At 39.9% G+C, this 16,491-nt stretch overlaps 1 protein-coding gene across 7 annotated transcripts in view; it reads left to right on the top strand.

The window, feature by feature from the left end:
• The window catches only part of enah (ENAH actin regulator), a 130,487-nt gene extending 114,261 nt beyond the window's left edge, over nucleotides 1-16,226 (top strand). For all 7 annotated transcript variants that reach the window (XM_067573169.1, XM_067573173.1, XM_067573171.1 and 4 more), the window contains 8 exons: nucleotides 1,627-1,961; nucleotides 2,755-2,888; nucleotides 3,128-3,176; nucleotides 4,200-4,251; nucleotides 4,539-4,605; nucleotides 8,000-8,084; nucleotides 10,949-11,006; nucleotides 12,064-16,226. In XM_067573169.1, the coding sequence (XP_067429270.1) occupies nucleotides 1,627-1,961; nucleotides 2,755-2,888; nucleotides 3,128-3,176; nucleotides 4,200-4,251; nucleotides 4,539-4,605; nucleotides 8,000-8,084; nucleotides 10,949-11,006; nucleotides 12,064-12,101 (818 nt within the window). In that variant the 3' untranslated portion in view covers nucleotides 12,102-16,226. The remainder of the gene's footprint in view (nucleotides 1-1,626; nucleotides 1,962-2,754; nucleotides 2,889-3,127; nucleotides 3,177-4,199; nucleotides 4,252-4,538; nucleotides 4,606-7,999; nucleotides 8,085-10,948; nucleotides 11,007-12,063) is intronic.
• The last annotated feature ends 265 nt before the right edge of the window (nucleotides 16,227-16,491 follow it).

The following is a 16,491-nucleotide window of genomic DNA, read 5'->3' as shown; positions in this document are numbered from 1 at the left end:
GTCTCCTAGATTCAATCAAATTCTCATTCCTATCTTGATTGAATAATTTACCAAAATAATGTTTCAGTGTGCATCCGTCTTGCCGTTTGGTATTTTAAAGGTAAGAGTGGCACGACAGCTCCCCATCCAAACACAATTCGATCCACTTCCCTGTTAGTTGTTTTAAAACAACAGTCATAGTCAACCAGTAAAATTACAATATGATATGCATCCATCCTTTCTCACCTGTTGGTGCTTTTTTTTGTCAGGAAATTTGGATGCAAGAACAAATATTTCACTTAAAATATGCATTTGTCTAGATTTATGATGATAAAAATGAAAAAGTGATTAAAAAAGTAAGCTCAGTTGTCCCTGGCTCCGTCTTTCACTGTTGTCATTTTGCCTTAAATTAAAACAGTAGAGTAGCTTTGCATTTCAGTGAAAATACGCCCCAGTGACCTTTATCCTTTGGCAATTCTCTTATTAGCCGCAGGAGGTGTCCTAATGACCTTTGACCTCAGAGATCATCAAACTGATTGACTGGAAGGGACTGCCGGACTGCTTGCTGTCATATTGATCACAGCTCAGTATGTTCACATTCCATCATAGATTATTGATCGTGGCATTAGGTCTGCGATGAGAACATGAGCAACACAATTATTATCCATCTTATCATCATATCTTCCTGTAGAGGAGAGAACTAGTTCACAGTGACCAGATCAGAAATATGATCATCTTTTTGGCAGTCTGTGAATAAAGTCATATTTAGGCAGATGGTATTGACCTAAATACGACTGTTGCCCAAGTTCCTGTGTTAACCAAAAGCTCATTATGTGTTATTATGAATGTTTGTGTGTCATTGCACCAATATGTGCGTCTTGTCGATATAATGCTGTATGTCAACTGCTTTGTCTGGGCTCTCTTTATTTACATGTATACCTTCCTCATAGGGTTGGGCAATGAATAAACTGATATTTATTGTTTTTCAGTTGAATCAGTATGTGTTTCTTTATTATAATAAACAATGAACAGCAATTTAGATGTCTGACTCAGCTCATTTTGCCCAGCCCTACTTCTAACCATGAACCCGTCACTACTACTCACTAACACTGCATGTGGAGAAAATACAGTTTTCCATGATTTGCTGTGGCATGCTGTCATACCTAATATATGTATTCCATGTTTTGCCCCATATGAAAAATTACATCCACTGTTATTGCTCTACAGATTCAATGATTCAATGATGTTGTTGCCTGCTGATAGGCCCGAGAAGACTTACTCAGGCTAAAACATTGCTGAAGGCTATTTAAGTTGTAGCAGGTTTGTCAAACCTGGGATAGGGAGGAAAAAAAACCCCAAAACGTTATTTTCCAATAGTCATCAGTCTCCACTGATGTGAATTCTGTGTATACATGAGAAATTAGTGAGCTAATTTCACAGTCATGGAATAATCCTAATCCAGTCTAGAGACACGTCCCCCAACATGTAGAGCCTGTTAGATCTATAGATGATGAAATGATACAAACTGAGCCTGAAGTCAACAGGTTTTCATCAATGATGGATTCTTGAAAAATGACAGTTTGATCTTTATTCTCCTTCCCTGTGTCTTTGCCCATCCCCCACCCTCACCCCCCCCCTCTTCAACAGACGTGATGCAGACAACGGGGTTGACCACCCCCACCCCTCCCCCACCTCCACCCCTGCCACCCGGCTCCACTGTGACCTCCTTGGCCGCCACCCCGGCCGTCACCCCCACCACCCCGGCCGGCCACCCTCCCCCGCCTCCGCCTCCACCCCTGCCTCCTACACTGACTCCAGGCGGGACCCCCCCTCCTCCACCCGGCCCTCCTCCTCCTCCCGGAGCCCCACCCCCTCCCCCAGCGCCTCCCCTTCCCGTCGGCCTGTTCTCTCCCGCAGAGGACCGCCCGATCTCAGGCCTGGCCGCCGCCCTCGCCGGAGCCAAGCTGCGCAAAGTGCCAAGGGTGAGCGCCTGATTGGTTACTTGATCAATGGAAAGCTTGACAGGCCATTCCCACACTGAGCCATCTCTTCATATCCAAATCTGAATTATACAAGATGGTAGTATATAAAAGTATTAGTAAGTTATTTCCAGTGTGGCTGCGTAGCACAATTATACTTATCTGTCAACCTTTGTGTCCAAACACTGTTGATGTACACACACCACTTACACAGTATGTTAATATATCACACAGAATCACTGTCACTGAAACATTCACGCACATACGACATGTTCACGCATGATCACACACACACACACACACACACACACACACACACACACAGTCGCCATCTGTCACATCTCATCTCAGATGCAGAGGAGGTTTATATGTAAATCCTCCCTGAGAAAAACTGTATGTCTGCTGTTGTTCATAATGATAAAACACAGAAATCAACTACACATTTCACAAAAAAACATGTTGTATTACTTATACTGTTAATATCATGATTACAGCAAGATGTAAGAAACACGAGGGAATCAGCTGACATCATGTTTCATAAAAAAAGTTGTGAAGAAAAGTGGAATTAACCGGTTTTGAAAATATTTTGCTCATGTCGCTGTTTTTTTATTCCAAACAGATCCATGTTCTGCTTGAGTTTCAGTGATTTTGACAAATGACTTTACTGATATAAAAGAGCAACAGTAATAAACTTTCAACAATTGAATTGTTTTCCTAAAAAAAGCTTCCCTCACAGAATAAAGTACTGGTCGCATTGGTTTGTGTTTGACTGGAGATGTTGCTTTTGTTCCTCCAGAGTGATGATGCAGGGGCAGCTCTGGCAGCAGCCTTGTCGGGGGCTGCAGGGGCCAAATCGGAGACCAGAGGCAACGGCCCTCTGCCCGGCGGAGGAGGGCTTATGGAGGAGATGAGTGCTCTATTGGCTAGGAGGTAGAGTCACATCACATATTATAGTTAGCTTTAGTATAGCTCAAGCTAGATGGATTCACATACTGTTTCTGATGGATTCAAGAGCTGTATTTTGTTGCTGTCAAATCACCTTAACTATGAAAATAAGGGAGCTCTGGATTAAAGCTTTTCACAGATTGTGAAACTCTTTTGAGCTGTGGTCAGTGATTCTTGACATTGAGAAACATAGACAATGTCCTCACTGTACCTGTTCCTCACAGGAGAAGAATTGCAGAGAAGGGCTCATCACCTGAACCCGACCAGAGATCAGTAAGTGTCATTAGAGCCGCTCTGTCTTCCTTCACATCTCCCATATCTACATCTTGTTTGATTCAGGTCCAAAATATCAGTCCTTTCCCCCACTGCTCAATCACACAATAGCTCCTCTGTGTGATAATGCACATACATGATGCACCACATTCAGTACATTCCTCTCTGAAATGACTCGTCCATCACTCAGTGCTTTATCTGTGTGATACTCTGCATGCCTTGTACGGATGTCCTGCACTACATTCCAGTCTGTACTCACTATATTCATTTATCATAAGTTCTTAGATAGAGAACTGATGATTTGTACTTTCACTTGTTTTAAAAGTATGTTTATCGTATTTTAGTAAGATGTTTTTTTTAAATTTGCTGTTAATCCAAACTCAACACTTCCTCCTTGTTGACTTGCTGTCTTGATAAATTCAGTATAATGTAAGTTTCTACAACACCATCAGTCATATTCACTATGCTGAGTTTCTTTTTTTGTAACAGACATACTGTTTTCATTCACTAATAAATTCCAGTCTTCTGTAAATGTTTAATAGCTGTTGAGCCAATGTCAATGAAACTCAACGCTTCTGCACACATTCCTTACCTTATAATGTGAAACATATGTAGGAAGTATTGAGTTTCACTGATCATTACTTTACAACAATTAAATTTAGGAGTTTTCACTTTTCACGTTGCATATTTTGCATATTTTCTGAGTTATAGGACATCACAAATCACCAATGTGTGTGACATTAGTAGCATTTTTACATTTCTAACTTAAAACTCACTGAAAAGAAATGATGAGAAATGTTATCAGTGCATCATTCGTCCCTTTATTTGTTCATCTAAGGGGTTTCAGTTTATATTAATACAGAATTCAAAACTGCGAAACAGACAATGACATCTGTCTGTTTTTGTCTAAAAGATATCCACTGATTCTGTGTAGAAACTCTCTGATTATCACCACAAGTCACATTTGTGACCCTCCGAGTCTGACTCATGTTTGACCTTTGAACCCTGTTTGTCTGTCAACAGGAGGAGGGCGAGATAAACACGACCCCTAAAGTGTCAGCCTGTAGCACACCAGGTGAGTGTCAGACCTCTGAGCAGCAGTCAAAGTCTGAAGACTGAGGCAAAAAAACATCAGCAGCAACAAGAATTAATATGCATCTTCCCAACACAGACGACGAGGATCCAAGTTAGCATCGATCCAGTTACAAATCTGCTTAATGTTACTGTTATTGGATGTCAGCTTTTTAATTTTTCCTATGATGATTACAGGATAACAAGAGAATTTACTTTATTCAACAGCTGAACTGCATATCACATGGGAGGAAACTTGTTTTTTATATTTCTTTTATATTTTTTCTCCAGACATGCCCAGGAAGCCATGGGAAAGAACAAACACCATGAACGGTAGCAAATCTCCAGTTATCGGAAGGTACGGTATCTTCTCTGTTGAAAAAGTAGAGTCTCTCTACTTTATCTCACTGTGTCATTTGTGGTGTATTGTTACATTGAAAGTACATTTTATCTTATAAATTGATTCAAAAGTAAAAAGTATTTTTCTGCCTACAACATCATTCATGAATGCTAGCAGTGATGCTACTAAATGTACATTTCTTAGTGAAAACGACTACAGGAACATACTTAAGCATTAGCATCAGCTAGCTTTAGCATGATGCACTGCTGGGGCCGTTCAGCGCTAGCTAACATCACTAAAGCTTATGTCGCCTTCATGTGCACGTTTGATGTACAGACACTCAACACACTCAGTGACTTTGTGGGAACTACAGCTGCTGAGGCGTCTGTGTGAGAATGAGCAGGAGAAGAGAGGAGAAACATAGATGCTGTCAAATTTAGTGACATGGTTACTGTTCTTTTTGGATGTTGTCGACAACTTTACCGGTAGTTGGGTCAGTGCATCACCACCATATGTGTATTATGTACATTTTAAATTGTGGTGTCAGCAACTTCACTGCTTCATCTGGACAATAATGCACCATTACTGTAGCTCAGCAACATGTGTTGTTGCTGCTAAGGCAAAGTTTTTGCCTTTCAAACACTACTTTTCTATCAGTTAGGTTGATTTTTAACCAAGTACTCCACTGATTTAGCATTGCACTCCTATAGCAATGTCAGACTCATGATGGACAGTTTAAAGAGATTTTTTTTATTCCCTGTATTCTTCTCCCTTGCCAAAACCTGGCACCTACATTACCCACATTGCAACTTGACCACTGGCAGTTCAGCCGGAGATTCTGTTGTTTCATGTTAGTAGCAGCTAACGTAGCCTGGAGCTGCTAGCCTCCAGCAGGGATGAGGAGCGGGCTACAGAGGTCTGGTAACCTCACTTCTTTCTAACTCCACACCACCAGAATTTTTGTACTTTTCAAACTTGTAGTCTTCCGACCCAACCTATCCTCAAGTGAGACAATTTATTAGATTTCACACAGCTCCCTCTGGAAACACAAACGGCTTTATACTACTTTTATACATGCTGTAGTACTCCCCGACACCTGGAAACACACTTTGATGTGTAAAATTGGTGGAATTCCTCTGTAAGGTCTGGAAAAGATACTTTAGTATGAAGGTTCTGGCCCTGTGGAAGTAGGAAGATTAGCTAATGATAGCCTTTTCAACAGGAGTTTTCACCTGTCAGCAAACCTAAAGCTCATCTTATTAGGCAGCAGACATAGATAGATAGATAGATAGATAGATAGATAGATAGATACTAAGCTGTAATTTGTAAAGTCAGTGTCTCTGCTGCTCACACAGACGAGAGTCTCCGTGGAGAAATCCCATGGGAGCAGATTCCTCCAACAGGTAGAGAGAGACGACCCCGGAGAGTTTGAGAAATCCTTTCCTTTAAAACAATCTCCTGTTTCTTTTAAGCAAAGTTTGCTGTGATGGAAGTGGTTTTTTTTCAGAGAGGGGTTACTTTTGAATGCTTGGAAGAATTGGAAGTTTGGAATGAATCCTGTTTTGTCTCTGTGTTCATTCCCAAAATGCAGAGACCAGCTCTGTTCATCTGTTGTTTGATACGTGCCATGTGGCGCAATACGTCATGCGGTGTTTTCTAAACCAGTCATTGTCTGTGTGATGGATTTCTAATGTAAAGCTAGTCACTGTTTCTGCATGCTGCTCTGCTCGCTGCCCTCCAAACAGTTTTTTTCTTTTTTTTTTCTAAACAGGGAAATCCATATGTGCGTCACATACACCCACCCTATCATACACAGAAACACACACACACACACACACACATCCTCGCAGACACAAAAATGAGTGTCCGCCCAGTGCAGCGTACACTTGGCACGGTATTATCATTGTAAAGCCAGAACAGATCCAGCAGGCTCTCACTGATAAGGCCTGTGTGTGTATGTGTGTGTACTCACAAGCGGGGAGACCAGATGGGCGTTTTTTGATTCCAGCTTATTAAAAGTGGCTTAAATATTTGGGCTCATCAGACCACATGTGAACATATGTTTTCACAGTAATTAACACTTTTTGTTGACTCCTAAGGATCTTGATTAAATCCTAAAATACAACTCAACATCTGAATATTACATTAGTAGACTTTTATATGTTTGCAGTTACAAATATATACATGCAATCAGACTTTCACTGTTCTGCACTATTGTGCACATTACCTTTTACACCGGAAACACCCTGAAAAATAAAACCTAAGGGTCACGAGCATAATTTCCGTATGCCGGTAAAGTATTTTCCGACCCACAACTACTCAATGACCTTCCGCCAAACTCATTTCCTTTTCTTTCACTTCTCCTTCCTGTCACACTTCCTCTCTTGAAAGTGATTGGCTTCTCTGTGAAATTTTTTTCCTCTGATGCGTCTCACATTGAATAAAGAGCCCTCTCAGTGTATAGTAGCTGGATCTACGTGCTCTTTCCTCCTCTCTTATCGCTTTTCTTCAGACACGCTGCGCTACAAGAAGGTTGCACCCAACAAGATTCATCCTATAGAATTATAACACTTGAAATAAACTGCAGATGGACAGTAACTGTAGTTCAGGATCCTCTTTTGTTATGTGAGAGAAGGTGCGATGAATCATCAACAGACCTAGAGTGATCTCACCTCCTGACAATAATGTTTTCTTTATTAAGACCTCTGTGTGTGTGTGTGTTTGCTTTCCTGTGTGTTTACATGCATGTCTAGGTGCGTGCACTTCCCCAGATACGTGTGCATGCTTTAACCAGGATGTCATTCGCACCTGCAATTTTTGGCAACATCTTTTATATGTGCACAGAATACCAAAGAATCCTAGAATAACTGAACAAATTAGTAAATTTAACAGGTTTGCGCCATCAGATTGTATTTATTTGGCACTTTTGTCCAAAACAACATTGAAATAAGATACAATCCACAACAAAGATACCACAGCAACTAACTAATACATCTGGGAAAGAGCCTTCCTGGATGGGATGATGATCATGGCTGGAAAAATATCAAGTTTGTGGCTGGTATAACAAGATGCTCTCTCAATGGTGACATTTTTAGTGAATTTTAGATCTACAGTTTGCTGTATTCATCCAATTATACTAGTTTAGTTGTGTTCCATCAGTCAGGGTCTAGTGAAAGTACAGTCTAATGTTGTATCATAATATTAGTAGAAATTCATGCTGTTTTGTGGTGCTAGTATGAATCCATCCTATGTGGTTTTGAGTGATCTTACTAAATCCATAGCGTGCATTGATTTCACATACATGAAAATAATGTAACCTGTGTTGCTCTTCGATCTTCCTGTTTTTCTCCACCTCATTCCTGATTCTTTTTTTTACACCGAGTTTAACTCTCTCACTCATCTGTCCTCACAGACCGAAATCCACTCCAACACCTACTGCATCCTTAAGTGCCAACGGTGTGCCAACAGAAGCTATTGACTATGACAGATTGAAACAGGTAGGTGAACACTTGGAACAACGGCTCGCAGATTTCAAGATATATTCAGGGCTTTGAAAATGTTTTTTTTTTCTTGTCATTGTTGTTTTGATAGGTGGGATATTATACTGTCATAATTGTACCTGTCATTGTCAGTATATAACAGATCTTTTTCGTCAGTGATATCAAATTTTCTTTGAGGCACAAAAGTCAACCAACCAGATTAATATTTGCAAACCAGTGCATCGAGATCATTCCCGACATGTACATTCTGTCAGTCAGTGCGGTCTACTACTAGGATTTTAATATAGTGATCGTGAAATATTTTCAATTTTCGCCTGGTGCATGTTGGCAGCCCAGAGTTCCATGCTCGTTATGTCTATGAAGTCAAGACGCCATCTTTGTATGTTGACAGAATGAGGAGCTTTCCATCTACAAGTTATTAGTCGCTTGGCAGCTGTAAGGTGAGCTAGCCAGAGACGTCTCTGCTTAACACAGAGTTCCAAGTAGGAGCTGTCATTAAGTAACAGGATTTCTGGCAAGTAAGGAGTTGTTTTGGACAATATGCTTGAGGTATTTCTGAAACCCTCTTCCAAAACTCTGCAACCACTGGGCACTCCCACACCATATCCAAAAATGTGCCCAATGTTTTTTGAGTGCATAGGGTGCAGTTTAGTGACGGTAAAGTTTTCATTTTCTGCAATGTGCAGGGAGGTTCTGTTTATGATATTAAAATCTGTAACTTGATGGTTGGGGTTCCTGGAAGATAGTTGGATGTTCTGCCAGATTAGTTTCCAATTTGGGTTGGAGCTATTTGAGGAGAGGTCTGCCTTCCACAGTCTGTCATTAGATAGGGGCTTACAGGAGGCCTTATGCAAGATGGAATATACTGTTGAGACCAGTCCGCAGGGGCTGGTCAGAGCCGTATGAAATGGATGTGCGCAGCACTGCGCCGAGTTGGGGATAGAAAAGGAAAGATGTGCCAAGTAGATTGAAATGTTTCTGGATGTCTTGAAATGCTCGGAGGCCCACAGGAACATAAATGTCACAGAGTGTGAACCTCTTTACTGCTCCATTGAGGGAATGGAATTGGTTGGCTTCCCAGTTGGAGGTTATTGTTATAAAAAATGGTTAATGTAGTCTCTAATTGAATCTTTTAGTGTCAGTCATATTTTAATTCCATTAAATGTATTTTTAGTACTTAATGACTATAAAGTACTTAATTTCTTTTATAAACCTCTAAAGCTCTTTAAATCTTTAAGGACCTATTTGCGGAGGACTATTACTGCCTGAGTTTTTCATATGATTTATAATAATTGCACAAGTCGTCCGTGTTCTTAATCCTGTGAAAATCTACAGTGTCCATATTTTGTAAAGTACAAATAACTTCCAGAGTTTTCCCAAACACAGAGCTAATCTGAAGATATCCTTGTTATGAAATGACTCGTGAATAACTTGTGGTGTTTTTTCAGTGCTTTTTTTTCCTCTTTTGGGTCAGAAACAATGGACGTCTCATGTTTTCACCATTTTTTTTTTTTTCTACTTTGCATTTTCTTTTTTTTCAACCTTTATTTTACCTTTTTTATTTTTAGTTAAGTATACAGTAGAGACTGCAAAATAAATACATGGAATACAATAACAGAACAGATCTGGAAAATGACTTTACATGTTTATTAAACACAACAAATACATTTAAGAAATACAGACAAGTTACTCTTCATCTTTATTGTACTATATCTATATTCACAATAACCATTTTGTCCAGTACTTAATATATCAATATATCAATGCAGATTCTCAAAGAAAAAGTCAAGTTTATACATTTGTTTAACAATCAATGTCCGCTGCACTTTAGTTGGATGTTCTTTAACCATCCATTTGAGACACAAGTTGATAAGATATTTGTCATGAGCTTTAGGTTTGGGTGGTACATTACCTAAATATACTGTACTGACTTCATTTCAGTCACTATCTCTAGCCAGTAAGGTTGGAGTGGTGGACATTTCCAAAATGACTGAGTCTTAGTCTTCAACAATTTTGGGTGCTGATTCAGCAGCGTGCTACTCAGCTGAAACAGCCTTTGTTTAGTTTTTGCTATTTTGCTGCATGAGACACATAGTACGTGGGGGATACATTTCTAAACAATATGAAGTCTCAATGTAATGCTAGTCTGAGATAGTATTTGATTTCAATAATGATGCACATATGAAATGGTCATGTTTTACATTTCATTGTGATCATGGTGACATAGAGTCCTGCACAAGGCCTAGCTTACAATGAAGTCAGGAATTTTCATTGGTCGATTTTATTTTTCATTACTAATTATGCAGCCCTGTTAGTAGTAGAACAGTGTGGGTGTGGGCAGTGACCAAGTCCTACTGTAAGGCAGCTCCTCCCTCTGACCTCAGTGAGTGAGCCTGGTAGATAAGTACAGACTAGACTCCCAGAGTCCTGCCTATCTGTCACCACAACTGTTCAGCACAGCAGCAGCACTGGGAGTCAGATGACACCCTACAGTACAAACTCACCACCACACTCACCGTCAGTGTCTCACTCAGTGTGTTTGGAAATCAAAAGACTGTAGCTGACAGTATTGAACTGTGTATGCTCATTTACACACATACTCTGTCACTTTGGTTACATCAGGCTGTCATTAAGCAAGTCTTAAAGCTTAATCTCACATGGATTAGCTACTTTGTAAAGAAGGCAGAATCTCCCTGTGCAACACATGTCTCTGCTTAGCATCTCAAAAACGCCAAATGAAACTGTGGGTGGAAATGAAAGCTTCCAGGTTGCAACAGCCTGGTTTGTCTCTTCTCTGAGGTTGAATGACATGTATCACATTTGTTTGGAAAAGTGACTTTGTTTTGGTTTTGTCTTTTTAGGACATTCTGGATGAGATGAGGAAGGAGCTGTCGAAGCTAAAAGAAGAGCTCATTGATGGTAATTCACACCCAAACCTGCGCTCTATTTCTTTATTTCCATGAAGGAAGTGAAATAACACTAATAGCAGAAACTCGTCTCAGAAACATACACTAATCAGTGTCTTGACGTCATATGTACAGTTTTGTGATGACTCACAGCTCTAATAGCAATTCACATGCATCAGTGTAGTTAGAGTGAAACCTGCTGCAGCACTAATGTAGTTCCTGCAGTAGGCAGGATGTTCAGCTGTGCGAGGTGCTTCTGTACAAAAATGTGCAAAACCTGAGTGTTTTCATTTATTGTCTGTAGTCAGTCTGGAGCCCCACACAGACTGTGTTGTACTGGGGAGCAGGTTCCTATGTTGGTCCATCCTTTTTTGGAGGGAAGTTGGTGCTTGCGTAGCTCTTGAATGAATATAGATGTGTGAACTGTTTTTATGAGCTGCTTCCTCTCATTGACACATTCACCCAAAATTACAAAAAAGTAATAGCAGATGGTTTATGAGTGACACAACAAATTTCACCTGTGTGTCCTTGGAAAATAGGTGATGCTGGAAGCTCGGTGACTATTAGCACAACCAAATGGTGAGCTTCCGTGGCCGGCAAGCTAACATGCTCTAACTCGCAAGCCACAATAGCCTGTAATGATAGCTTTTAAGCTAGCTAGCTTGGTCGTTAAAAAGACAACAAGATAAAAGTTTGTTCAAGAAACGTGCCATTGACTCCCGACTCATGACTGACTGCAAACCAAGTGGAGCAGTTTATACTGGCAGAGCAGGCTGTCAATATGCCTCCCCTCCCCCCATATCTGATTCTGATTCAATACACTTTATACTTACTATTTATGTCAGTGTATTTTATATTATATTTTATTTATAGTTCTTTTCTTGCTTGTTTACTGTAGATGGCCATATATAAAGTAATATTCTAATTTTTAGTTATTTATTTATGGATGTGTTCATGTTCTTTCACTGCTCTGAACCTTCCATACGTGGGATCAATTAAGTTGAGCTTATCTTGTGAATAAGTGTTCATAACACGTTTCTCTTTCTCTGTCTTTCCCTCTGCGTCCTCAGCGATCAGGGAGGAGCTGGGCAAGTCCAGCACGGCGTAGAGGATCCATACTCCCTGTTCACAACATCTACACCCACGTGAGCCAACAGACAACTTCGGTCATTTTAAGACATGACAATACAGCAGCGGAAAACAAAAAAACAACATAACGGCGATGATGATAATAATCACATTAATACTGAGAGGGGACATTATTGAACAACAAAGGAGCGGGTGATGGTGGGAGGCTTGTAACTCTGATAGCTGTGACTCCCCCCCCAGCCTCCCCCACCCCTCCCGCTGAGGGCATCGCATCCTGGAGGACAGTTCCCGGTCTGAAAGAGAAGCAAATGTCTTTATGCAAAGATGATTTCCTATAACAACAAGAACAAACACACACAAAAACCCCCAATATCGAACTCTTCAGTGATACTGTATTAACTATTGGCGCATAAGTGAACAGAGAATCAGAACTCTGAGCATGTTCTTGTGATTTACTATCAAAAGGCACGTTTTAATAAGAGAGTTTGGAGACAGGAAGAAGGTGGGGATTGAAAATAAAAACTTTTTTCCCATAATGCCATAGGGGTAGCGTGCGTGCGTGCGTGTGTGTTTGGGTGTGTGTGAGTACGTATGGGGGACTGACAGTCTCTGGCGAAGTCCACCACTGCAGGACACTGTAAAGCTCGTCTTCCTCAAATACTATTTTAACCTGAATATGTACAAAAGAGAGAAAAAGTTATTCAGAAAAAAAACAAAAGTATCTATCAACCATGTCTGTTTCAGCGTAGATCTATGGCCATATCAAGTAGCTCAATAATCCAGTCTTTAAACAGGATGCTCTCTCGTCTGTCTCTTCGTCTGTGGACTCATAATCAGAACTGATGTTTACCTCCTGAAGTGATCGCTCTGTTGAGACGTTTTACCCTCATTTATTTCTTCATCAGTGTTGAGTGGCAGGTGGACGAGACATGAAGGGTAGCTGCCTGTCAGACGGCAGTCATCGTAGTTCTCTAGCAGACTTTACCTGTCAACAAAAAGTGCTGATTCGCTAATACCCGTCATGCTAGTTGACCATGGCCAGACATGTAGATAGAACTGACTCTTCCTTCCTGTATGTTTTGATTTGACTCTCTCCCTCCTTTCTCTCTCGGTCTCTGTCATGTTTGTCATGTTTAGGTACTCCGTTTGGTGCATGAACGGTTGTTTTCTTTATACGGTGAGGGTCACAAGTTTGCCACGAAATTGCATTAACTGTCACAAGTTTTATTACAAGCAATAAGTGTAGCATCTATTTTAAGGCCCCATGCCCCAGTCCCGACCCCACCAAACATTTTTCAATGTCTGTCTGTCCTTTTTGGCCCTCCTGAGCCCCCTTTGGACAATGTTACTGTGTGACAAAACACAACCTCTTGTTTGCAGATTTTCAGTGAAACTGAAGGCTGACATGAAAGAACATCAGAGCAACACTGTAAGACATGATTTCATGGAATAACACTATTTCTAAATCACCACACTCTTTTTTTATTTTTGATTTTTTTTTCTATAAAATCCAAGGATACTGTATCTTTAGCTGCATTGGAGCTGAACTGTTCTTATTTTTTATTTTAGCACATTTATAAAACTAAAACTTTTGAAAGGTGCACAGGATAACCCAAGTGTGTAAGAGATGGTGTCCATTAGGACATGAATGTGCCATTTACTCTTTCACCAGTGCTTACTGATGACATGTGTGTGTCATGTTTTTTTTTCTTTGCCTTTTCCTCCTGCCACTGTCAAATCCTTCAAATGAGAAACTGTATTTTCCCAGAGGTTTGACCTACACAAGAGAACTGTCACTTTATTCTAAAAACACCTTTCTTTCAATATTTTTCATTTAAGTGCTGAGTTTGTTTCTCTAAAAGCTCGAAGTACAATCAACTTGAGAGGAATATGTTGGGAGCTGAGACTGATGTCCAAATACTGTAGCTGTTGATGGCAGGTCAAGGTAGCAGATAAAGGTCCACAATACAGTTCTGTACTCCTGTTGTCTAAATGAGGTCCTGAAGGATAGCTCCACTAATACAATAAAACTTCATGACTTCTAACAGCCACCCACAGTGGGGTTTGTAGAACAAACTAATGGCCCTAAAAAACAACCTTTTGACCTTTCAAAATGATGCTTTGTTCTTTAGCATCCACAGTATAAATTTTACATTCAATTGATTTTAACAAGCATTGAACTGAACATACATATCCACCCTTGATGTCACTGTTCTGGCTTCCTCATAAGAGAACACAAGTGCAAAAGAAGGTATTTGCAATTTAAAGGGACACTCCAGCAATTTTATATCACACTTTCATAGTGTTGGGGGACTCACAAAAGACAGATTAAAACAAGAATGTTCAAAATTGAAGCAGCCAACGCCAAGATATCCTGACTTTTAGTCCCTAGACTGAGTCAAGCTTTAAAAAAGCTCAGTCCTACAATTCCCATAATGCAACAAGATTCATTAGATTCCCCCATGTCTGATAAAGACTTACATCTGAAAAACTCCATGTAGGCTTGTAACGCAGGCTCTCTGTTAAAAAAAATGTGTAGTCTCCAAGCTAAAGTCAAGATAAAATAACCCTGATGACATCACTATGACATCATCAGAGTTATTTTCAACCAGAGAAGTTGTTTTCACAGGCTGAGTAGTGCTCAGCATGACTAGTAAAGTGATCGTATTGGTAAAATCTGTGGAGTGCCCCTTTAAATTATGATGAGGAGAACTGGCTAAGGAGTTTTGGTCATACATTGCTTGTAAACCTTGGAATCCTAGCAAAAGGTTTGTTAATAGGTGGCTGTTGGATCTCATGTCCAAGGGCTTGGATGTTGCAGCTTTGCTACAAAAGATGAGAAATAACAGATTTGAGAAAATTATGTTTTCATCATTTGTTTGGGATTGGGTCACATTTGTTATAAAAATACTGTGATGAGAAAAATGTTGTACAAGATGCCATAACCCTTTGGTTTGAGTGTGGACAGGAGGTTTTGGCATCAAGGTCAGATTTCAGGTCTGTGTTGATAAAGTTGTCTCATCTTCTCATCCACCTTTTTAAATGGAAACATCCAGCCAAGAGGCTCCCTGTACTGAGTGTTTACACAGCATTGATTGCACTTTATGACAAAAAAAAAAAAAAAACAACCCACAGAGCAATCCAACATACTCTGACAACAGTTGCTCAGAGCCTCTGTCGCCAACAGTGTGGCTATCTCACCAAAGGATTCAACTCGGCAGTCTCCTGCTAAACATAATCTCTCTCAACAAAGTCGCCTTTCTTATTTTTGTATCATTTTTGTCAAGAGATCTAAAAACAGAAAGATGTCTGTCTATATATTCAGTCTTTGGACGTGATGGCAGGTGAAATGTTATGATCAAGAAACGTTTATCTCTTTGTGAAAGCTATGTGGTTTGTGCCTTGTTCCGAAGTTGCATTTAATATGTCAAAGATTTAGAAATGACTAGTAATAATATCAAGGGACTGTCATTATGATCACATGCAGTTGTTTTTTTTTTCCCATCATGTTTTGAAGGGAGAGTTCAGTGACTTTGGTACTGTTCCCCACCAAGAAAACACCTTTGCACCAAGATCGTCTTTTTTTTTTTTTTTTTTTAAACATAATTTCTTTCCATACAGTTGTGAGGTTGCTTTTCTTACAGCTCAGAAGTACAATCAAACCTTTGAGACATGAGGCCTACAAGGGTTCAAAGATGATCTTCGCTCTGAGATGATTTTTCTAAACCTAGCCCTGTTTGGAAGTCCAGATGAGTCTGGCTGCGGTGTTATGTGTTCCCTCATGCCATTTAAATGTCGCAGAAGACTGTTTGTGTTCAGCAGCTTAGCTTTCTTTACACGCTTGGAAATGTCAGATAAAAACTGTTCTGTCCTCTGCAGTGAGGTCTGCCCCATGTTGTTGTCAGGTCGCTGGTGGAAGCATTTATCTTTGTCCGGTTTTCAGATGAGGGAACTGAAGGAATAGCGAGTTTGCAGGAATATTAGCAGAATTTGTTGAAAGGCGCAGCAAGTTTCGAGGATGGGTTTCCAGACTTATTCTTTTATCATCTGCATTGTACCATACTGTCTCATGTTAATTAGTCTTTTCTTACATGCTAACATATTGTTTTGTTTGAGCAAATTAAATAAAAATTGCAATACAAGACCAGAAGTTGTTTCTTTTGAAATGATGTTCACTGTTTTGAGCATTGAAAAAGCTTGAAGTCTCACACATCATCTGTTATTGTCATTATCATACTGTATTATCCATTTTTCAGACTTTTGATTATGAATATAAAACACAGTAATATACACACACAGGAATGTATAGTCAATAATTAAAATGATTGAAAAACAGAATTAAGTAGGATCATGAAGGGCCAGCATTTAATCAAGACTTGATGACTTCAATAATGATACTGATGAAAAAT

This window comes from Thunnus thynnus, chromosome 18 (genome assembly GCF_963924715.1).
Source record: "Thunnus thynnus chromosome 18, fThuThy2.1, whole genome shotgun sequence".
Taxonomy (NCBI): Eukaryota; Metazoa; Chordata; class Actinopteri; order Scombriformes; family Scombridae; genus Thunnus; species Thunnus thynnus.
Note: the sequence above shows the minus strand (reverse complement) of the source record. Positions and strands in the feature narration are given on the sequence as shown.